The 24,797-nt window shown below is 43.1% G+C and overlaps 1 protein-coding gene across 12 annotated transcripts in view; it reads left to right on the forward strand.

Moving 5' to 3' along the window:
• The window catches only part of LOC102930647 (diacylglycerol O-acyltransferase 1), a 37,406-nt gene that overhangs the window by 344 nt on the left and 12,265 nt on the right, over positions 1 to 24,797 (forward strand). For 4 of the 12 annotated variants that reach the window (XR_005222166.2, XM_037877321.2, XM_037877318.2 and 1 more), the window contains exons 2-13: positions 4,822 to 4,942; positions 9,624 to 9,711; positions 10,809 to 10,849; positions 12,631 to 12,716; positions 15,468 to 15,520; positions 16,028 to 16,133; positions 18,861 to 18,986; positions 20,819 to 20,905; positions 21,565 to 21,668; positions 22,753 to 22,791; positions 24,470 to 24,511; positions 24,609 to 24,653. Coding sequence is in view for 11 of the 12 variants with exons in the window: in XM_037877321.2 (XP_037733249.1) it covers positions 4,822 to 4,942; positions 9,624 to 9,711; positions 10,809 to 10,849; positions 12,631 to 12,716; positions 15,468 to 15,520; positions 16,028 to 16,133; positions 18,861 to 18,986; positions 20,819 to 20,905; positions 21,565 to 21,668; positions 22,753 to 22,791; positions 24,470 to 24,511; positions 24,609 to 24,653 (938 nt within the window). In the remaining variant the exon portion in view is untranslated. The other 8 variants (XM_043526083.1, XM_037877323.2, XM_007063267.4 and 5 more) reach the window with 7 other exon arrangements.

Below are 24,797 nucleotides of genomic sequence, written 5' to 3' on the forward strand. Positions count from 1 at the left end.
TGGGGGGGGCCCCCCCCCGGTACTCAGCGATGTGCCTGGGGGGGGCCCCCCCCCGGTACTCAGCGATGTGCCTGGGGGGGGCCCCCCCCCCGGTACTCAGCGATGTGCCTGGGGGGCCCCCCCCCGGTACTCAGCGATGTGCCTGGGGGGGGCCCCCCCCCGGTACTCAGCGATGTGCTGCAAAGACACCACGTGTAACAACTTTAATCCTAAACCACAGGGGCCCCCTGCTCCCCACCCCCTGATCACCAGCTCTGCTCCTCCCATGCCCCCAGCCTGGCCCTGGGGACACCAGCCACCGTCTGGGGATACCAGACCCCTGGCTCCTCCCAGTGCCCCCATCCCTTCCCCCTGCCCCCCCCGCCCGGTGCAGACAGGCAGTTTGCATTCGGGTTGAATCCAGCCTTGATCCGTGACAGGTTGAGTCGTGATGTCATGAAATGCCCTCATGAGACAACGCCACCCCCTGGCAGTGACGTAATAACATTGCCCTGGCGGGAGATCGTGTTCAGTCTAACCGCCAATAGCCCTGCACACGGGACCACCCCCGTGAAGTCAGGACAGTCACATAAAAGCCTGGCCTCTTGGGAACCTCTCGCTCCGCTACAAAGTTGTGAAGAAGGGACCCAAGAATTACATGTTGCACCGAAGAGTTCATCCTGGTGTACAGAGATGTAGGAAGACAGTCCTTGCCCCAAAGTTACAGTTTGTTTAGATTTTTAAAATCTAGGGAGAAATTCTGCCAAAATTCTCATTGACTTTAAAGGGGCCAGATTTTCATCCCTAGGGAATTTAAATAAAAACTAAAAACATATGATTCAGAAGATTTAGGCTGCTCTGTCTAATCAGGCCTGTTCAGTGGAGCTGGTTGGCACAAGAACATACCTCCATCCCATAAACTGTACTGGCTTCCCTGACGCAAGTTATTTTTAGTTTAACATAAAGCCCTCTGGCCTAGAATCTCAAAGGTATGGAGACATTTCACTTCCATGGGAGTGCGGCGCCTAAATACCTTTGAGGATCTAGGCCTATGTGATTTGGCATTTGTCTGGTTTAGAGTATGGCCGTCTCCTTTGTGATGGCTAAAATCAGCCTGAGTGTTTTTGCTGACTGTCTAAGATGTATGATCTTGATGCAGGCAGTTCTTGGTTGGAAGGTCCCTGTTTGTGGAACTTTCTCATTCTGGCAGGTGTCAGATCATGAATTTGTTAGCCTTCAGCACGTTGTGCTAGGCTCATCTTTTCAGCTAAGCCTTTGCTGACTGGATCTAACCAGAGGCACTGGGACAAGTGCACACTGGTGCAACCCAAGTAGTGGGTCGCTGACAGCAGGAAGTCAGCCTGGAGAAGGGGCACAGTGGTCCAAACCATCCTTGCCTCTCTTTCCTTCCCTATCAGAACCCTAGGGGAGAGCACCTGTGCTATCACAACTGCCTGTATTTGAGGTTTGAATCTCTTCTTCAGTGCAGCCACTCTGACAGGCACAGGGGAGCTGCAGATTGCACCCCATTATGCCCAAGGGGTGAATCTGGCCCTAGCCACAAACTGCCTGAAGACCACAGTGAGTATGAAGTGGGAATATGACCACAGTGAGATTCTTTGAAGTGGGAATATGGGTTATCCTGCTTGATAAGGGACATAGTGAAAATCCAGGCAAATTAATATCTGTGCTAAGTAGGTTTAAATAGATCTTAATGATCTCTGAATGCCAATGATTTAATTATTAAATTGTTTTCATGCAGCGGCAGAATATTGGATTTGAATTCAAATGCCACATTCACTTTAGTGCTGTAATGCAATACACCAGAGATAATGCTTCTAGGTTAAAATCACACTCTTTGGGCCAGATTTTGATCTTGGGTAAAAAAGTATAACTCCAGAGTAACTGCACTGGTTTTACCAGAGTTACACTGGTATAACCGAAAGCAGAATTTGACTTCTTTTGTCCTTGTCTTGTTTAGAAATTTTAAAATGTTTTAAATTTTGTTTGGGAATTCATTTTTTTCTCTTTGCTTGATTATACTTTGTTTACCCTGCCTTTAATTGTGCATGTTGAGAAATAAAACAACATCAAAATCCCTCTACTATTCCTAAACACAGTAATCTATAAAATAACAGACCTTTTATATAATTGGTAAAGATTTTATTTTCCTTGTATCAGGGTTTATAGCTATGTTTATCAATCTCTGCTCATACAAAGCTTTGAGTAGGTTTGAAAGAAACAAGAACATCGGCACACCCATGGGAAATGGCAATTTGGGTTGTTCCCACAGTTTTTGATGACTTAAGCAGAATGATATTTTTGAAACTCACTCCGTTTCCCTTCAACCAAAGACATACTGACAAATGGACCTGGAATGGATCAAAGGTATAGGGTGGGATTTTGAAAAACACGAAGCAGCTTTCAGTAGGAGTCAGAGGCCTAATTCTCATCAACATTCCTGAAAATTCTGTTTTGTTTTTAATGTGGTCAGTATTAAAGTTGAAGGGTGGTAACTAATGTAGCCAAAACCAGACTAATCTGAAAAAAGCCTGAATAGAAGAACAATATAGGGCAGGGGTGGGCAAACTTTTTGGGCCGAGGGCCATATCTGGGTGGGGAAATTGTATGCAGGGCTGGGCTGGGGGTTGGAGTGTGGGAGGGGGTGTGGGGTGCAGGAACGGGCTCAGGGCAAGGGGTTGGGGCAGAGGAGGGGTGTGGGGTGCATGAGGGGGCTCAGGGAAGGGGGTTGGGGTACAGGAGGGGTGCGGAGTGCAGGAGGGGGCTCGGGTGCAGGAGGGGTGTGGACTGCTGGAGGGAGCTCAGGGCAGGGGGTTGGGGTGCAGGAGGGGTGTGAGGTGCAGGCAGGGGGCTTAGGACAGGGAGTTGGGGGGCGGGGTGCCAGAGGGGTTCGGGCTCTGGGGAGGCAGCGGTGTGCACCGGGGCCAGGGCAGGCTTGCAGGGACGTGGTGCTGGCTGCTTCTGAGAGCAGCGCGGGGCCTGTGGCACCACGGGGGGCAATCCCGCTGGCCGGATCCAAAGCCCTGAGGGCCGGATCCAGCCCGCAGGCCGTAGTTTGGCCACCCCTGATATAGGGAATACTATGTGCATAAGACTTCTTTCAGTACATTTAATGAATACTGGTTTATGATTTAGCCATGAATTGCAAAATTTCTCCCTAGTGGTTTAAAAATTGACAGCCTCAGATTCAGTGTGAAAGACTGGTGACTCTCATCCTCTCTTTGAAATGAGCTTTAAGTTTTAGGTCCATATTTGGTCCCCCATTTAATTTATCAGAGATTGACTTTTCATTGATTTTGAGCCTCTCCGATTGTACCACTCTTACAATTGAATACAGCCAAAGTTTTAGAGTAAACTTGGCTTGGATCCATGAAAAATATATGACCCCAAATAGGTTCATATATTTGTGGGATTAGATTTGCAAAATCTGGGGAGCTTTTGAAACATGGGCCCCAGCCTGTCACACTTCCCCCGACCTCCACCTTTGATTCTGGTTTAATCTGGCACGGCTTGTTGCAAGAGTGAGTGGGGAAATTGAGTCTGCTCTGTGGAATGGATCATCCAGCTGACCCTTTTTTGTGCAGAGGGTTGGGATTCTGTATGCCACTCTTTGTTTTACTGGGAAAAATAATAATGGAAATGTATAGACTGAACTGGAATTATAAAAAGTGTGTGTCATTATTAACCATGAACACTTGCTTTTTTATCATCTTTTGAGGGGTGAAATCAGTCATTGCACTTGCCAACTAAAAATCTACATTTGAATCTTTCAAGATTTCCAATCTGTAGTCCTTTTAAAAATTCATATCTATCAAAAAGAGAAAGAATAAAGGAAGAGATTTTGCAGTTCATGGCTAACTCACCAGTCAATGTCTCTTTTTTCATTACTTTTACATTCTTATGATCACAGTGTTCTCCATAAAGCCTTCTGCTCAAGCTGGTTTCAGGCTTGTTTGATATTGTTTTGACTGTTAATTTCCACACTTGTATTTTGATCAAAATCAAATCTGTTAAAACAGCCAAATTTGCAACACTTTGTTAAATCTTGTATTATCTATTTTATTCAAGGAAAATTTCATCAAAAGTTTTTTTAAAAGTTCAATATGTTGGGCTAAGAATACATACTTGGATTATTTACTCATTGTTTAGATACTATGGTACATAGGAGTTATACAAAAACCATAAGTAGATAAAAAGTAACAACAGGTTTTGTGAATGCCAGTATGCTGAAGTTGTGAAAATCCAAATGAACTAGATTTGTTAGCTGAGTAGAAAGGACATACACAGACCAAGGAGCAGAAGGAATATCTGCACATGTGTATGGAAATATGACACCCATACTTTGCCAGTTTTAGAAAGTCTCTTTTCCCCATTAATCAGGTACATTAAATCTTTGCAACAATGCAATGCACAACTGAAGGGCAAAAACCAACACCAGAAAAAAGATTCACATAAAAATGAAAAGGTCAACATTTTGTCTTTTTCCCTAGTAAGATTCCAAGTGTTTATCCATTGTACAGAAAACAGTTGGTATATTTAGATAGAAGTCTTAAATATTGTCCTTGATTTGTGATGAGAGAGAGAAACTTTGGAATAATTTTATTTCCATCTTTGCACATTTTCCAGAGGAGTGGTATAACAGATTTCAAGAGTCCTTTTTAAAGGACGGTTCTGGATGAAGAGTCTAATTTACAAGACTGGACTAAAAAAGATATCCCTGTTTAATCGGGTCATAGGAACAAAGTCTTTGTGCTGAAAATGGACATTTGCAGCGATTGTGAGAAGAGAGGATTGTACAAATGGAGTCATCTCTTTTTATAGGGTTTGGAATCAAAATGTCCGGAAAGAGAAAAAAGAAAATTAATATTTCCATCAATCCCGAGATGCGTCAGCCTGAAATGAATGATACTGAAGTGAGACAAGACAACCCAGAGAGACTGAGGTACAGGGCAAATACAAAGATAAAGGAATCACATAATTTCAAAGAACACTCTTGTGCTTATTACAGGACTACTCTGAGGCCATGTCTACATTGCAGGTGCTACAGGTGGCACAGGTGTGGTGGTCCAGCTATGCCGCTGTAGTGTAGACCTTTCCTGTTTTTTTTAGGGCTGTCAAGCGATTAAAAAAATTAATTGTGGTTAATGGCATGATTTTAAAAAATTAATCGCGATTAATCGTGCTGTTAATAATAGAATACTATTTATATAAATGTTTTTGGGTGTTTTCCACATTTTCAAATATATTGATTTCCTTTACAACACAGAATGCAAAGTGTACAGTGCTCACTTTATATTTATTTTTATTATAAATATTTTCACTGTAAAAATAAAAGAAATAGTATTTTTCAATTCACTTAATACAAGTACTGTAGTGCAAGCTCTTTATCATGAAAGTTGAACTTACAAATGCAGAACGTGTAGAATGTGTGCAAAACAATGTAAAACTAGAGCCTACAAGTCCACTCAGTCCTACTTCTCGTTCAGCCAATCGCTCAGACAAACAAGTTTGTTTACATTTGCAGGAGATAATGCTGCCCGGTTCTTGTTTACAATGGCACCTGAAAGTGAGAACAGGCATTCTCATGGCACTGTTGTAGCCGTTGTTGCAAGATAGTTACATGCCAGATGCACTAAAGATTCATATGTCCCTTCATGCTTCATCCACCATTCCAGGGGACATGCATCCATGCGGATGAAGGGTTCTACTCAATAATGATCCAAAGCAGTGCAGACCAATGCATGTTCATTTTCATCATTTGAGTCAGATGCCACCTGCAGAAGGTTGATTTTCTTTTTAGGTGGTTCGGGTTCTGTAGTTTCCACATTGGAGTGTTGCTCTTTTAAGACTTCTGAAAACATACTCCATGTCTCGTCCCAATCAGATTTTGGAAGGCACTTCAAATTCTTAAATCTTGAGTCAAGTTCTGTAGCTATCTTTAGAAATCTCACATTTCTTTTTGTTTTATCAAATCTGCAGTGAAAGTGTTCTTAAAATGAACAACATGCTGGGTCATCATCCGAGACTGCTATAACATGAAATATGTGGCAGAATGTGGGTAAAACACAGAGCAGGAGACGTACAATTCTCCCCCAAGGAGTTCAGTCACAAATTTAATTAACGCATTATTTTTTTTAATTAGTATCATCAGCATGGAAGCATGTCCTCTGGAATGGTGACCAAAGCATGAAGGGGCATACGAATGTTTCGCATATCTGGCACGTAAATACCTTGCAATGCCAGCTACAAAAGTACCATGCAAACGTCTTTTCTCATTTTCAGGTGACATTGTAAATAAGAAGCAGGCAGCATTATCTCCCATAAATGTAAACAAACTTGTTTGTCGGAGCGATTGGCTGAACAAGATGTAGGACTGAGTGGACTTGTAGGCTCTAAAGTTTTACGTTGTTTTGTTTTTGAGAGCAGTTATGTAACAAAAAACAATCTACATTTGTAAATTGCACTTTCATGATAAAGAGATTGCACTACGGTACTTGTATGAGGTGAATTGAAAAAAACTATTTCTTTTGTTTATCATTTTTACAGTGCAAATATTTGTAATAAAAATAATATAAAGTGAGCACTGTACATTTTGTAATCTGTGTTGTAATTGAAATCAATATATTTGAAAATGTAGAAAAATATCCAAAATATTTAATAAATTTCAGTTGGTATTCCTTTGTTTAACAGTGCGATTAAAACTGCGCTTAATTGCAATTAATTTTTTTAACCGCAATTAATGTTTCTGAGTTAATTGTGTGAGTTAACTGCGATTAATTGACAGCCCTACCTTTTTCATAGCTTTAGGTAATCGACCTCTCCCAGTGGCAGTAGCTAGGTCAATGGAAGAATTTTTCCATCATCCTAGACATGTCTACACTGTAGATTAGGTTGGCATAGCGATGGCGCTCAGCAATGTGAATTTTTCACACCCCTGAGCACCACAGGTATGTGAACCTAACTGTTAAGTGTAGACCAGGCCTGAGAGTTGTGTCTCTGTATGCATTGTAAGAAATGTTGGAAATAAGCTGCCAGATCATAGGCCTCCTTTTATATAGTTTGTCCTTCCATGATAAGAGAGATACCATACTGGGATTTGCCACTGAGCTACTGAGAGTGAGTCTTGAGCAGGTTGCAGCATTCAAAAATGTATAACAGCCTTGAACAGCAAACCAGATTATAATTGATTAGCCTTGTTGAAGGAAAGGGAATGGTCTAATGCGTAATGCATTGTGGAATTAATTATAATTCCGTAATGCGTGAGCATCAGTATAAATTGGGAGTGATCCTGCTGAAGTCATATGGAGTTACAATGGTATACAGTGGTTTGAGAGGAGGATCAGACCCATTAATGAGATGAATGAAGATAAAAATTCAAGAACCTAAGCTAGGTAGAAGAGGGCAAAGAGTGGAGGAGAGTGGGGAAACAAGTGGCAAAGGAAAGAAGATGATGGGAAGATATGAAACAAAAATAAGGACAGAGGAAGTGGAATACAAACAAGGGGAGCGGGGAATCAAGAGGATAGGACATGGAAAACAGAAGGTGAAAGTCCATCTTACTATAAAGGTTATAGATGAGAAGTGATCCCCCACTGAAGAGGAGAGTAAAGTATTGCAGCAGTAAATACTGGCTGTTATGGGGCAAACTGAATCACCTGAGCTTATGGTAGTGAAACTGAGGGAAAAGCAGGCAGCATCCCATTTCTCTTGGTGTTAATCTATATTCCCAAGATCTGGAATCCCAAATCTCCAGGCCAGGATTTCACCCTGTATTATAATGCATAGAATAGGGGTAAATGTGTGCGCAGACAGTGCCCATGTCTGTTAGAGGTATGCATAAGGGCTGCAAGCTTGTCATGGAGGTCACAGAAGTCACAGATTCCGTGACCTCTATGACTTCTGCAGCAGCTGGTGCGGCTGGCTCTGGGGCTGCCCGAGCAGCTGAGGCAGCTCCTGGGCCAGTTGCACTGGCTGCTGCTGAGCAGTCTCAGGCCCTTCTGTCTCCCAGCAGCAGCAGGAGGAGTTTGGGTGTGGAAGGGAGCTCAGGACTGGGGGTTGGAGCGCGGGAGGGGGTGAGGGCTTTGGGTGGCACTTACCTTGGAGTGGCTCCCTGGAAACGGCAACAGGTCCCTCAGCTCCTAGCTCTGTGCGCTACCTCCACCCGCAGGTACCGCCCCCGCAGCACCCCCCAGGCTGCTGCCCCCACAGCAGCCGCAGTGCTCCCCGGGCTGCCCCCCCCCCCCCCGGCGGCGTGCACCCATTTTGCCACCCGAAGGACCTGCGCCCCCCCCCCCCAGCAACCCCTCCTGGGATGCTGTCCCCCAGCACCTACGGTGCCACCCACGCAGCCTCCCCAAGCACCTGTGACCCGCCCCCCAGGCCACCCTCCCCACGAGCACCCGTAGCACTCCCAAGATTTAGTCAGGGGTATGGTACAAATCATGGACTGGTCACGGGCTGTGAATTTTTGTTTACTGCCTGTGACCTGTCCATGACTTTTACTAAAAATACCCGTGACTAAAACGTAGCCTTAGGCATGCACAGTTTTGAAGCTCGGGGCCTTAGTGTTTGTCATGGGTGCTTTGAAGTTATAAATTACTGTCATTATCCTTCAATCTGAAACTGTTCCAAATATTGGTTAAACCCATTTCTTTCCTTACTGGAAGATTTGTTGATAGGAACAATTTGTGTTTCTTAATCAGCCTGTTGGACTGATGATGGGGGTAGCATACTTGTAGTGACCAGACATATTGTGTCCTTCGTGCCAGATTTTGCCACCCATATGTTGAGCAGGACTGGCAGTACTTGTGGAAGTAGTTCCATTGGCTTCAGTGGGATTGCCTGTGGGAGTGAGTGCGGCTTCGCGTGAATAAACATTGCAGAATCTGTCCCTCCTTGAGCAATTTAGCAGCTAATTCATTTCTTGGAGAAAAAGAAGGAAGCAAGACTAGGAGTTCCCAGTCACTGCTGGATCTTGGATGAGAATAACAACCTTTCTGCTGCTTTTTGAACACCTGCAAGCTCCATTAATAGTGATTAAGGCTTGTCATCCCATAGATCCCCAAGCACTTTTCCCTGACAAAGGAGGAACACATTTTACAGCTAGTGAAACAAACCAGGTCTTCTGAATCCTAGTCTAGGGTGGGGTCTTCTAGGCCACACTACCACCCTATGACGTTACTGCCTTCTACAGTTGGCCTGTAAGATTAGGATTTGCCTACATAGGTAGTTCATGTCAAGCTAGGGTATAAATCTACCCTGCACCAGCCTGCCGTGCACTAAGTGTCCATGTGGACCCCTGCTACTCTGCACTAAAATTTCCCCAGTACACTGTTTCAGTGCAGCATACCGCACAACTGAACTGTTAGCTGACGTCAGCAGGGTCCACGTGGACACTTAGCATGTAGGAGGCTAAAACAGGGTAGATTTACACCCCAGCCAGCGTGCCATGAACTAACTGTTCATGTAGACAAGCTCTTAATTTCAAAGTTTTCTAAGAAGCCACCGAAGAGGAAAATTAAAGTGAGAATATATTTGTCTTTCAGACAACTATATAGAAAACTATATTTTTCAATAAAAATGAAAATGGAAGCATTACAATAATTCTTCGTTTTTTTTCTTAGCTGTCATATGTTGTGCGAATCCCTATTATCGTACGGAAGTGGATTCAACAATTTTCAAGGCATTTTTAACTGGTCTGTAGTCCTATTGGTAAGTGGAAAATCACCAAGTAACGTAGACCGATAATAGATGTTTGATTAGTGTTTCTGACTTTAAAACCGTACAGGGAGGTGCTGAATAGATTAAACCTTTCATGATTTACTTGGTAATACTTACAAAAATGTTTGGTATTTCTTGTCTCAGCTCCTAAATTTAGAGCCAGCAGCTGTCACTTCTTTGTTGTACCAAGTCAGTAACTTTCCATTCTCTTTGTGTTCCTTTATGTATATCACTAAGTACCTGCAGCTTAGAATTGTGGGGAAATGGTGGGTACATGCGTTCTTCCTTCAGGGAGAGGCTGATACAACATGAAGCCCTGTTTAATGTGGGTCAGCATATTTCTCTAGTAGATCCCAGTGAATCAGTGTGATTCCTCACAGTTTCAGACCCCTGAAGTCAATGGAATTTTGTGGGTGTAAATCTGGTGTAATGCCAGGGAGAGCCAGACTCAATATATTTGTTTTGTTTGTTATAGAGAGAGGATTTCTCTTCTTCCTAGAGGGGGAAAGCAAGCCTTGCTCAGCCAAATGAGCAAAGCAATCAGTCCTTTTCTCCATTTTCATCATTAGGGTTTAACACCCTCCCTCCCTGAAATTTGTCACCTCCCACAGCAGGCTTCTTGTACTATGAATGGAACTGATTCTCTTCTCACGTCAGGTATGCACAGATGTAACTCCAAAATTCTGGGGAGTGACTCCTGACTTACACCTTAGGAGAGAAGAATAAGTTTGGTTGTCTTCCCTGGGATCTATTGAATAGATTGTGGGGGTTTTTCAAGCAGAATAAAACAAATGTCATCGAGAAATTTAAGAAACTGGGGTTGGTGATCAGTTTGGGAAAAAAGAGGCTATTCTCTTACATAAACTTGACTATTCTGAATGGACCTATCAGCTTCTTCAGAGCTACTCTGACCTATTCTAATCAAAGGAAGCCAAAATAATGCATTTGTCATCAACTTTTTGGTTTATGTAAAGGAAATTAGTTCTTGTAGACTACAGGCAAGCTGTTTCCAGCCAATCTGAATGCTGATATTTTAAATGTGTTTTTGTGTCGAACTCTGGTGAACTGCGTATGTTTCTTTACTCTAGGTCCTCACACATGTTCACATGAGCCTGGAGAATTTCATCAGGTAAGTGTGTCACTAAAAAAGAAAAGCAGTGTTTCACAGTTCTGGAGAACTTGAATTCTTAGTTGCAGGGGGAGTAGGCATATATTGACTGAAGAGTCATTCTGTGATTAATCAGTAAACAACAAAAAAAGAAATAACTGCATCAAATTTTCCCCTGAACACTATGACGGTGTCCCAGAATTGTTTGCTGGACAGAATGGCATAGTGGTCTAAACTTCAGATTTCAAATTTCTAGATTCTCTAACCATGGTTTCAAATCCCAACATGATTAACTCAGCCCTTCATCCTTCAGTGGTGGATAAGTTAAGTTCCATGCTGTTTACTAAATAATTTAGTCCTTAGAAACCTGTTTGCTCTGCCTGAACATTAACAATCCCATGGTATGTTTCAGCCGAGTACAGGTTTACCCTGCTGTCCTTGACCAAAATCCCCCCCGTGCATCATTTGTCCACCTGATTGCTGCCAAAGTAGCTGCATTTCTGGACTGCTGTGTGATTATAGGACCAGATTGTGTTCCACCCTTTTTCCGGTGTCCAAGAGTGGGGAAGGATGCAAAGAATTTGCTTTACTGACTCCCTGTGTAGGGGCTGTCCCAAATCATATTGTAGAGCATGTAGCATCCTCTCAAAGGATCACGGAGAGAGAATTCCTCATGGGTTCATCTGCCACATAGACCCTATGCAGCCTCCAAACCTGAGGGTGCCCACAGCAGAATCTTTTCCATAATTTGTGAAATATTTTGGGATCCTTTGGAGTGAAAGATGCGACAGAAGTATAAGACCAGATCTTCAGCTGGGGCAATTTGGTGCAAATCAATTGAAGTCAATGGATCTACACCAATGAGAATTTGGCCCATATAATATGAATACTATCAGAACCAGCTCAGCAAGGATATTTTGCATTACTGTAGGACCTTTATTTTATGAACTAATTGGGAACCGAAAATTCATAAAATTGAAATCTCAGAATGACAGTAGGTGCGCTGCATATGTGAATGTAGTCATTGTTCAGTGCATGTCCTTAATGAATGGTAACTCATGTATACAGCATGCCTGATTTCTCTTTGAGAGAGCTCCCTTTCTTCACTGCCAGATCTCTTAGTCTTTTCAAACCTGTACAGCTGATTGAACATTGGCTGAGGGATTGAATTCACATTTGGCAGCAGAAAAAAGGTTCCTATAACTGGCCATTCATAAAATCAAGGTTCGACTGTATTTAGAAAAACTATTAAGCTAGGAAAGGGGGAATGTAAACCAGGGGAACCAACTAACAGGTCCATCTGAAGAGGAGTGAAGCAGCACATGTTGCCCACAATCTCCACTTCTTTAGGAGACTCAGAACCTGTCAGGGCATCCTAGCAAGTGGGCAAGACTGGCTAGTGAGGGGGCAGGGCCTGAGTGCCAGGGAATGTGTGCTGATTGAATGCATTTCTGCGCGCCTGCCACTTGCAAGGCTCCTGCAGAACCCTCGCTAAAATTTTACAACGGCTACTTCTGGTGGAGCCCCTGGGTGATGGTAAATTGTAGTGTCTTCTGGAGCAGAGAGAGAATACACGGGGATCGGATTTCAGTTCTCGAACCCAAAAGTTGGGGGAATCATGGTCTCCATTTTGAACAACTACAGTTGGGAGAGGTTTGGGGATTCAAGGTCTGGGGGAGTGAGTAGGAGAAAAGATACAGGCATCTTTTCTTAGTTTGACAATTAGGTAGAAGTGTAGTATCCATGTTTCTAAGTATCAAACCACAGAGTTTCTGCACCACCTCACTGTTTTTCTCTCTCAGGTATGGACTGCTATTCGACCCTGTAAAGATAATCTCAGTTTTCCTGAAAGACCCCTATAAGTGGCCAGCAGTATATCTCATTACTGGTAAGCTGACAGTGTGCAAATATCATTTGCTGAATACCTAATGGTGTCACTTTTGCATTTAACAGCATCCCATGAAATATTTCTATCACAAATGTATTTTCTCTGCACTTTTCTGGATCACAAGCAGTGTCCAGTTTTATCACACAAACCCAGATGTGGATTTTTGGCAGGGTTTAAATCCCTGGTAGGAGAGGCAGCATAGCGTCTGGCTTTCTCTTTTTTGCATATTTCCATATTTACGAGCAGCGTTAGTGAAATCAAACAAAAGCACATTCAGTGAGAATGCCAAACCAAGGATGAACCTAGCTCAATTATTATGAGTGATGCTTTGAGACTCAGATTTTCCTAAAACAAGGCATTAAAAATCTATCTCCTAGCAATGAAGTCTCAATGCCAAATACACCAATGGTGTAAGTAGCTGTAACTCCACTGGAGAAAGCAGAGTTGAATCCATTTACACCTATCATGAATTTTAGCTTCTATGAGAGAGGCTTCAGAGGAAGGGTTTCTGTTGTATTCTATTGATTAGCCTGCTGCCCTCACCACCATAGTGTCTGTGGCCAGTTCTACACTAGGAATGCTTTGTTGGTATAGCTGTGCTGAGCATTATACAGGCAAAGTGCTGCTAGAATGGTTGTAGCTTATAACCAGCGCTTTTGGCAATATGTTTTTTTCAGGCCCTGGAGCAAAATATGGATGAGGGTGAGAGTCCGAATCCCCCAAAAGTGCATTTTTGACGGTATAACTACATCTGCATTAGGGCTTTGCCAGGACAGCTAAGTTGGTCAGGGATCACACCTTTTCACACCCTGACCAACATAGTTATGCCAGCAAAACGTTGTGGCCTGAGTGCCCTCCAGTGGTGCATTAAGCAACATGACTAACGTCTATCACATGTGACTTGTTCTCTCTCTCCCGCAGGGGAGATTTGTGTGTGCAGTGGGGCGCTTTGTTTTGGTAGGGTTTTGTTTGTGTTTTTAAATGTCTATGCTGTTCTGTGTTAGTGTTAGAGAAAGCAGGTCAGAGGAGTGCACCTGGTACGTGGAGCAGAAGGTGGGGAGGTCTGTGACGGTCCTTGGTTCCTGGGGGAGTTTGTCCCATAGTCTGGGACCCGCCCCATTATGGTAGCAAGTTTAATTATCATTCCATCAGAATCAAAGCTCTGATTTCCCCTAATGTGAGTGAGGTCAGTAGTTAGTACAATTGATCTGATTCTGCAGCTACTGTGCATGCGCAGCTCCTATTAACTTCAGAGTGGCTGTAGAATTGGGCCCAATATCTTAAACCTTCCTGATTTACAGAGCAGTTTGCTGCCTCTTTCCCAACAAGTGCAGATACACAGAAATAGTGAGCAGTTTTAAAAATGCTAATCATTTTAAAAATCGAAATCAACTCTGAAAATAAAGATCTGATACAATTATCGCACACTCCAGCAGGATGCTGAAAACAGCATGGAATTCAAATGGATTTTTGCTTTAAGTGTTGGTTGTGGTTTTCACTGTAAGAGCACAAGAAAAGAGATACTCAGCTCCTTGTTATTAATGAGAACTGCACATCTCATTCCCCACATATGGCACTAAAAATTTTACCATATGGTGCTTGTTGTTTTACCTTTTCCCTTCAGCTTCATTATATTTTTTCATATAACGCACATTCAACCTGTGGAACTCCTTGCCAAAGGATGTTCTGAAGGCCAAGACTATAACAAGATTCAAAAAAGAACTAGATAAGTTCATGGAGGATAGGTCCATCAATAGCTATTAGCCAGGATGGGCAGGGATAGTGTCCCTAGCCTCTGTTTACCAGAAGCTGGGAATTGGCGACAGAGGATGGATCATTGATGATTACCTGTTCTGTTCATTCCCTCTGAAGCACCTGGCATTGACCATTGTCGGAAGACAGGATACTGGGCTAGATGGACCTTTGGTCTGACCCAGTATGGCTGGTCTTATATTCTTATATTTACTCAGGCGTGAGGAAGTGATGGTATTCTGCTCAGACTCTGTCTTCAAGACAAGAATAGGTGGATGTTTCTCCTAACATCATTAGCTGTGAAATAGTTAATAGTTTTGAATTTAAACTGTCCTTGTCAGGTATCAAAGTTAACATCTCATTGAGATGAATGAGAACAGCGCACATCCCTCTTGGCACTAACTGCTGAAACACCTCATGCACAGTCCAGTTTTGGACAAAAGATCTAAGAGGAGTTGTAGGAAAAGACATTTTCCCTTCCCCATCCCAGCTGGTTGATGCTAAGCAGCTGCGTAGCCACTTGGGAAGCCCATGTGCTTTAATAACAACTGGGGCCCATATGCCTTCCTAAGTGAGCAGTTTTAGAACTTTCCATATAGTAGCTGCTCTCCATGCCACTCTTCGACATGACCTCTGTCACACCACATTAGCACTGCATGCTGTCCCTACCCTTGCAGTTGTTCCACAGTGTGTTTAGGGCCTTCCACTTCTGTGGAGCAGAGTTTAGCATTTAGCTCTGGGAGCTATGATTTCATTCTGTCTGAAGTGTCATCTCCGTGTTGGATCATATTCAGAACAACATATTCACAACCAGAAGGGCTAGAAACATCATTTTAAAAAATGAAAGCTTCCATTCTGCTGAAACTTGTAGATCTCCAGAGAAGTTCTAGTAGAACATATCACTGCCCACCAGTTGAGTCCTACCTGTGCACTTACTTACCATAGATGTGTTTGATACAGATTTATTTCCTGATGTTTTATTATTTTTCTTCCTTTCAGCCGCTGTTTTGTTTGCACTTCCTGCAGTTTTTATAGAAAGGTATTTAAGAAAGGTAGGTGAACTGGTGGTTTGCTATGCATTGTGCTTTCTCTCTGTAATGGTATTTCTGACTGAACACTTCTGTTATGGATCTACTGGGAGAAGTGAAATACCCATAAGCCATTATTGATTGTAAAGAACATTAGTAGCAAAGTAGCACAGTTTAATGCACTCGTGCATTTCAGCTTTGGAGATCAAGAGTAAAATTTAGATTTGGGCACCAGTGAAATGAGTTATGTGGCCTCAGTCTAGCTAGCTTTTTATCAGCCCTAAACTACCACACAGTTGGCACAACTCGCAGTCTTTGAGTCAGAGACTGGAGTTGAAATATATGTTGGAGGCTAAGATGGTTGGCCTTTGGTAGAGGTACATGGAGGAAGCTTGCAACGTTCCTAGTTTTCCTTTCTGTCCAGCTCTTTTATGAGCAGTAAATTCGCCAAAATCACTCTGATTTAGAAAGCACATTAGTGATAAGGCCAAAGAATCACTGGTTATGCTATAAAATTATTATCCTTTGTAGGTTCGTGGCTCTGAAAGCATTGGTTTGGTGTTGCAGTCAGTAAACCTGTTTTTCCTGGTAACATTCCCAGCTGTGATGGTTTATAGAATGCAAGCCATAACTCCAGGTGAGAGACGCTTGTTTTGTGCTAGAGGTACTTATGGCCAGCACTATAGTGTAATATGCAGTTTGTCACACAACTGGTGTGTTTGTCTTCAGGTGGGAGGAGAAGGGAAGGGCTGCTGGCCACAATATATTGTTTTTAAAATTCAAAATGACACAGTATTTAAAATTGTATAGAGCAGTCTTGGTAATTCAGTATCACGTGGTCTCTGAACAGTGCCACAGAACAACAGGCATTAAAATTCTGACTTTGATGTCTCAAAGTTCTATTAGTAATGTACATGCCTACTCATCTGACTTGTTTGGCATGCAGAATATAAAGAGACAATTCTTCAAGATATTCTATCCTTCTCTTCCAAGTGTTCTGTTCCCTGGCCATTTTGTACATATGTGTAGCTTCTGTCAGGGGTGATGGTAATAAGTGTGCATACCAAGAGGAGTCAGGAGTCCCAGTTCTCCTCTCTCAAAGTTTATGATGTTAACAGAAACCTTTGTTGGTCTATAGCCTCATATAATAAATAGATGCCTGTACAATACATTATTAGGCCATCTATCCCAAATTCTAATTTAAAGCACTGCACCCACAAGTAGACATATTTTAAAAATATATTTTAGGAAATGTATATTCAGTTTTTGTGTACTTGTTTATACTCCTTTTCCCAATATACCTGTGCGTAAATATGTCTTCTTTATAAAAACCTACTCATTCTGGCAAATGTATCCTTCAGTGTCCCAGTCTGGCACCAGGTCACTTCCGTTGTAGTCACCTGTGATGTTTTAAAACACTGGATTGTGGGTAAGTGAGGGAATCTGGCTGAAGGAGATGGCAGATTATCAAGGTGAAAGCTGCTGTTTACGTACACACAGGAAGGAATTATGAAAGGCCTAAGAGGCCTGCAAATGGACATACAAAAATGTGAGCCTAATTTGTGGTGCAGATGGCCAGTTAAATGCACAGCTAGCCATTTGAGTGTGCAGTCACCCAGTTTGCATATGCACGTATGTGATAATTACAAGTGCTACCTGTGTGCACACTAGTGAACCTGGAGTTCTGCAGCTGGGGCACTGAATGTACATAGCAGGTTAACTAATTTGCTAAACTATCATATTGTTTATAATTTGCCTGGATGTAGCTGGCAATTCTTTCAACAAATAACCAAGCAAAAAAAGTACTTTTTTCTTTGAACAAATTGGGCATGTATAAAGAAAAGGAGTACTTGTGGCACCTTAGAGACTAACCAATTTATTTGAGCATAAGCTTTCGTGAGCTACAGCTCACTGCATCGGATGCATTCAGTGGAAAATACAGTGAGGAGATTTATATAGACCCAGAACATGAAAAACTGGGTGTTATCATACACACTGTAAGGAGAGGGATCACTTAAGATGAGCTATTACCGGGCGGCGGGGGGGAAGGGGGGGGGAGAAAACCATTTGTAGTGATAATCGAGGTGGGCCATTTCCAGCAGTTAGCAAGAACGTCTGAGGAACGGGGTGGGGGGGAGCAGCGGCGGTGCAGCATGTATAGTAATGCAGTAGCAATAGCTCCATCTGCTGAAACAAATAGTAAATCATTGGAAAGTCCAGGTGTCACAGCCAAGTGAACTCCTACCCAGAACTCCCGACACTATTAGTATGCCATGACACTTTCATGTCTTGCATGCTCTGTTTAATAATGCACCAAACCAAAAAAATCTGTATTCATTCAGATTTTTGAGGGTAAATGTGTGAGGTGGGTAATAGTGTTAATTCAGTCAAGTGAAATGATGAGTGACAATAAATGGAGAAGCTCTCTCAAAATGGTACTCCTTTCATTTGGAGGGTCACTTAGTTTTGGCGTGCGCAGATTAGCGATGTAACACCATCATCTAATGTAACTAATATGATATGGCTACATGGCTAGGGAGCAGGAAACCATATTAAACCATATTTCAAGAGGCTTTCTCTGCCGTGCTTTATGATTTTAACTCCTTACATTGTTTGCCATTAAAAAGTCCCAGGTACCACCGTTCTTTCCTATACTAAATCTAGAGAGAGCCTATGGCTTCTCTGGTATCGCTGTGTGGTAACAGGCTGACACCTGCTTTCTTTTCAATGGTCACTTCTGTTACCAACCTCTGATTCACAGCTTTGCCTGGTTTCAGGGTTCAGCCACCCTCCCGGGGCAGCGCGGTTCACACTGTGCTTCTCTATAGGAGCAAGGCCCCTTTCGCTATGGGGGGGATTCATGCGGGGGAGAGCTGGCTGCGTGTCCACTGCTGCCATCCAGCCGTTTCAATCTCTAGGGGTCTAGTGGAGCCTCTCTGGCAGAGCCTCTCTCTGAGCCAGTACATCTCTTGGCTGACTTGCCATGCCCTTTCCCTGGCCAAGGGCTGCCTACGTTTGGGGCTGTGTTGGCTCTTGTGGGCTTTGTGACAGCCTCTCTGGGCAGAATCTCTGCTGCCAGGGCCCTCTGCCAAGGTCAGTGCCAGCAGGAAGTTGCCTCCCAAGGTGTGTATAGATTTAAAGGACACTCAAGCAGTCAGGTGTCACTGGGCACCTCCTTGTAATGAGAAGGAATTAGTTTGCAAATCTCTTTTATGGATGCATTAGGCAGGCTGCACAGATAGACTGATATCCTTTATCGAATTAGCAAAGACAACATCATTGTCCTGAGTCTGTGTGTTTGAGAAGAAAAGATAAACTGCACCTGGAACTACCACAACAGGTTATTTTCTCTCTTGTTTCTTAGCTGGAGGGTTGCTGACCATGTTTGTGTATATCATCATTGCCCTGAAACTGTTCTCCTACTATCAGGTGAATCGCTGGTATAGGGAGGGAACCCCCAGACCAGTCAGAGGAACTTCCAGAGTGCAAGGTCAGCAAATTCTGAACCCTCCTATCTCTATCAGTAGGCACCAAAAAGAACGTACCATTTATATGTGGCTCAGTGGACCGAGCACAGCAACGCCAGGGGCTTGGGTTCTAATTCCAGCTCTGTCATGGATTCCTTGTGTGGCAGTCTCCTTGTCTCAGCTTCCCAATCTATTGATGGAAAATCTCTCTGTCCAGAGTATTTGTAAATGTGCTTTTGTTGAGGCATCTAGACATCTGTTACCTCACACAGTTATTGTAAGGATTCATTCATTAATATTTGATATAAGATATAAAGTGCTCTATAAGGGCTAGATCTGGTACCACTGATTTTGGTGGGAACAGGACCAGGGCCTTGGTGTTTTTGAACAGGCAGAGTCTCACTCTGCTTTCAGAACAACGTGCACACAGTAGGTTAATGTTTAAGTTTGCCCCTCCCTAGGGTTTGCCTTTTTTGTTAACTTAAGTAACAACCATACTTACTCCTCAGCCTCCACTTTCTCCTGGCCTTCGCTTGTTCCTAGCAGCATCCCTAGCCCTAGTTCTCCTCTGCCTCCGAAAGACATTCTGACCCCTTTGATGCTCTTGGTTGGGAGCAAATAGGATTCACCCGGCCTGGTGAACCAGCAGTAATAACTCAGCCGCTCTGTCCTGTGCACTGAATGAGGTGGTGGTCCTGTGGAAAAGATAGAATGTGATCATGTCATTAACGCATACGCACAAGGATGCTGAATTAAGGTTGCACAGGCAACCTGAATTCTGACGTTTCCTAACTTTTGAGCGCTTCGCTTTGCAACCGTAATGATCATTTAACATAGATTTTGGATGTAATTTGCTGGGTTTTAAAAAACTTAACAGAAAAAGCAGAAATTTCATCCTGTGGAACCATATTGACTCCCACGTGAGTCAGCAGTAGGGTTGGGGTCAGTATCTGGAGCTAGCTGTCTTGGTGTAAAAACACACCTTTTTGGCAGTGAAGACATAGCTGTAACTGGGAATAGATTGATTAAAATGATTTAAATTCCTCTCTACCATTGACTTCAGTGGGCTCAGAGTTAGGACAACTCTGAGCTCATGTGAAAATCCTACCATAAGCTCCTACCTGTTTAGAGTCTTACCTACTCTAGCCTCTTGCTCGCCTCATCTGGGCTCCTCTTTTAATTGTGTATTAGCCTGCTCCAGTCATCCTGCAACCAAACCCTGTGCGCTGGTTTGCCCCAACCAATAGCAGATGATGCGCATAATCACAGAGGGGAAGGGCAGTAGTTCGTGTGATCACAAAAGGAAGGGGAAGTAGTTCACACAGTCATGAACCACAGGAGACGTGTTCATGAGATGGTTTCTTTTTCATGAAGATGTGGTTTTCTTTGTGAAAAGAGGAAGAAGGGTTCAATGGTTAAGGTGCTAGTCTGACACTCAGGACACCCAGGTTCAAATCTCTGCTTTGCCATAGACTTCCAGTGTGACATGGGAGAAGGCCTCTCTGTGCCTCAGTGCCCCATCTGTACAATGGGGATAATAGCCTCACCCTGCCCTGCCTCAGAGGTATGGTTAGGGTGAACGCAATCATTGTGAGGTGCTCAGATATTATGGGAATGGGGGCTACCTAAGTGCCTAAAGAGAGAGAGAGGAAAAGTTGACCCTTGACCCAAAGTGTTGGAAACTATGCACCCACAGATTAGCATGAAGTCAAAGCTGGACAGAACGTTGGTGTTGGTGTCACCTCCTTGAACTTTGTAAAAGTTGAGCTCTCTTCAGTCCCGGCTTGTTATATAAAGTCATTTGTGACCTTCGATTCACTTGAAACCATATGATAGATGTTACACCTTTTGTTAGCAACAGATCCTTCAGCCCATCAGTCCAGAAGGAACGAAAGAGGACAGTCAAAGCAGATCATGTACCCAATGAACCTGAAAGTAAAAGGTAACATTTCCTCATACTTCAGCAGTTACCTCTTCACCGTCAGCACTCTTCACTGTATTTGCAGCAGCTCTTACCCTGATAACCAGATGAACAAAAATTGCATTTATAATAGCTCTTCTTAAAAGAACATTGTCCCTTAAAAATCACACTTCTGGCTGAAAATACTTTACCTGCCACTGTTACAAGTCCACCTAAGGCAACTATAAGTGGAGGAGAACAGAGAAAACAATATCTGGGTTTTTTTAGTTTACTTTGTATATTTGGCAGTACTTTAGGTATAGTCAGTTTCACAGTTCCCCTTGTACAGTCTGCCCTTGTACAGGGCAACATTGTTTGTATGTTGAGCAGGGGGCAGAATGTTTTAAATGGAAACTATATTTGTAAAGCCACTTTGAGTACCCAAAGTGATGGCATCAAGATACTCCATGGTTCTGGTTATGATTGGAATATCATGCTCCAACAATATGGCAACCTCCATCTCTTTCCCAGTTCCATCTAGCAACATTAGCTTTCAGACAAAGCCTGTATTGATTGAAATCACAGTACTTCACAATAAAAATAAATATGGTCCAAACTGTGTAGATAAACTGAATTCTAAAGTTGATTTGCCATGAAGAGTGAATTTTTTTTAAAGCCTGGTATTTTTCTTCTTCCCCCAGATCTGTATTACTTCCTGCTAGCCCCCACGCTTTGCTACCAGCTGAATTTTCCAAGACAAAAGAATTGCCGGCAAGGCTATATCATTAGGAGATTCATTGAAATGGTAAGAACAAGGCATTGCATTTAAAACTGTCCACTTCTCTGCTCCCGCTATCACAGTGAATGTGTCAGATCTTGAGGTTTCACACTGCATATGTTCCCTTGGAGGCTGAATGTGACAGTTCTGAGCCAGGCATGATTTTCCCATGACATTTTACAAACACAGGTAAGCCGTTTCTGCTGTGTTAAAAAGATTTTCTTAGGCCCCTCAGTCCCTGGAGGGCTAGAAGAGTGTCCTAGGACATCCTTCCAGCTCTTGGTCTACCAGGGATGGAATGCCATCCCAAGTGCATCCTAAAAATGCAACAGCCAGCAGTGCTACCTGAAGCCTCTTTTAGCTTCATTGAGGCAAGTTGTACTGCACTTGTGTTGTGAAATGTCATCAAATTAACACACATTTCAGACTTTTTATTGACATTTTTGCAAAAATGTCCATTTTTCACAAATCCCATTTTGAATCCCCACCCCCATCTTTAGAACACTTGAATGAGAAATGGGGGTTGGCTTTCATAGATTGTCTCTATAGGGGAGCCCTCTTGATGCCCCTTAGAGCCCTGTGCCTTAGCAAGTCTTATGCTAAAGGTTCCTTTTGCAGCCTGTAAAGTGTTGTCCAGTGGGGTCACTGACACTGATGTGAGGCCTCTGGAACTCTCCTGTCTCCAACCAACACAAAGAGCAAAGGATCAAACTTAGCATCTAAACATGGACCCTGCATGTATAACTCAGTGCATGGCCACTAGGCCACCGGATCAGCTGATCTTTGGTCAGTTAATGCAGGAAATACACAAGATAAAATTGCACTGCAGACTTCATGAAAATACAGATGACAAGACGAGTCCTTGTATTTTGCAGCTGTAGATGTTTGACATCTTGTATTAGAGTGACTGATACGCTGGGAAGCATGCCGTTCACTCGAGCTTGCTGCAGCACCAGATATTTTAGGGTCAGTTGCACTTGAAGATGCTGTGGTAGTTATAGTGTTTAAATACAAGATAGACTGGAGATTTTGCAGTGATGACCCAGGATACTGTCAACTCAGCCTAAGGGAATTAAGGCTCCAAAATCTTCTTTTGTTGTTTTCTTTGCAGGTTTTTCTCTTTCATCTCATGCTGGGGCTAATACAGCAGGTATGTTTTTTGTCTAAGGTTAAACCCCAGGGATTCAGCTACCATGGATAATGAGGCCTCTGTGAACCACATATTACCACTTAATGCGATAAGCTATTTAGATCTGACCTTTACCACTTCATTTTCTTTACTGTCAAAATAAGCCCCTGCATCTACCTTAATACTCATGCAATTTGGAAATACATCAATCATTTAGATTCCTGTCAGTATCTGCTTAGACTGAGGTTATATCTATTCTACAGCGCCTATGCCAGCATAGCATGGATGCAGTGTACGCCGACAGGAGTTTTTTCTGCTGCTGCAGGCACACCACGTCCCTGATCGATGTTAGCTATGCTGATGTTAGCACTCTTCTGTTGGCATAGCTGTGTCTCCGCTGGGGTTTTGCCATCACCCCTGACTGACATAGCTATGTCAGGACAAGTTTTATGTATAGACCAAGCCACAGTTACTGCCTCAGCGAGCTACCACGAGACCACAGTGCAGATATAACATAACAAAGTAAAGATGCTGAAGGGGCGGGGGGAGGGGGAAAGTTCTCCACTCCTGTTAGTGGTGTTGCTGACTTGCTCCTCCACAACTGTCCATGCCTCAAGTTAAGCACTGGGAATCTACAGACATGTGTGACTGAGAGAGTGAGGGAAAGTACCCACTGCGTCCCTAGTCACCAAGAGGATTATTAAACTTGTTCTGCCACTTCTTTGGGCTTCTCCCCATCTCAGCTGCTCCTCTCACAGCAAGCTGGAAAATGTTTAATAGCCAAGATCTAAACTGGGCTGGGGTTAAATTGCAAAGGAATTTCCACCGGGACCTGAAGACCAGTGAGGATTCAATGAGGAGACTAAATCCTCAACCAAGTGCACAAATATCCATGTCCCATATTGGCCTGTTTCTAAATTTGTTCCCAATTCCTACCCTAACACCCAGTTCATCAGCTCATCCCATTCACTCTCTGTCCTCAGCAGTTGTCATCTGCCTTGTTGTCCAGTATTTTCCCTTCCACCGTTTGCTCCAAAATCCTTTTGCCTGCAGCGGTGGCAATTGAGTGCAGTGAAGGAGGAGGATTCACTTAGATGAGGATTTTTTTCAGTAATCAAGCATAATTTGTAGTGCATTAGTACAGTTTAATAATCCATCTAGTAAACTACTAACTTTACTAATGCACTTAGAGCTCTTATTATTGCATGTTCATCTAAGATGCCACCCTTTTGAATCATGATAGTAAGTGCTGAGGATTCTTTACCATGCTGATGTACCCCCATACATTTGATTGTGTTCCGTTTGCTCCCAGCTAGAGAAGAGAGAGTACAAGCGCTTTGTACCCCCAAGCTTCAGTGAGACCCACACACACTAATGCAGGGGGATAGAGATTCCAGCTCCATATCCAAACTGATGCTGAAAGCATTATAGAACTTCATGGTCTTTACACCCGAAAGGAAGTGCTACCCATGAGGACAACAATAGTCAGCTGGCAGGTTGGGATGCAGCTGTTTAGCAGGGTGTCAGATGTCCTTCTAGCTATTCAGTTGGTATGACAGCCCAGGAAGGGTTTGTATGCTACACAAGCTGCACTTGTGCTTTTTCATTATAGCAGAGACATAAAAGAATGAGTCACTTTACAATGCCTTGCAGAAAGAACTGTTTATATCCTCAATTCTGTGTTTATTTTTTGTTCCAGTGGATTGTACCAAATATTCATAAATCAATGAAGCCCATAAATGTAAGCAAATCACACCTGGTTATTTTCTTGAACCAAATTCTGACTCATTCAGACCAGTGCCAGAGATAACATTCATCTATTTTGTTTGTTTCTGCAGGAAATAGAGTCCACCCTGCTCACAGAATACATCTTAAAACTAGCGGTGAGGTCAATCTGCATGCTTTTCGATTCCAGGGTTAAGCTGATGTGTAACTATTAGAAATTTCCCTTTGGAATAGAAAACAAAGGAGATTTGGGAATGCCAGGGGTCCAGTAACCATGCTAGATCTATTCCCTTCTAGCTCTT

Source organism: Chelonia mydas, chromosome 12 (assembly GCF_015237465.2).
Source record: "Chelonia mydas isolate rCheMyd1 chromosome 12, rCheMyd1.pri.v2, whole genome shotgun sequence".
Classification (NCBI taxonomy): Eukaryota; Metazoa; Chordata; order Testudines; family Cheloniidae; genus Chelonia; species Chelonia mydas.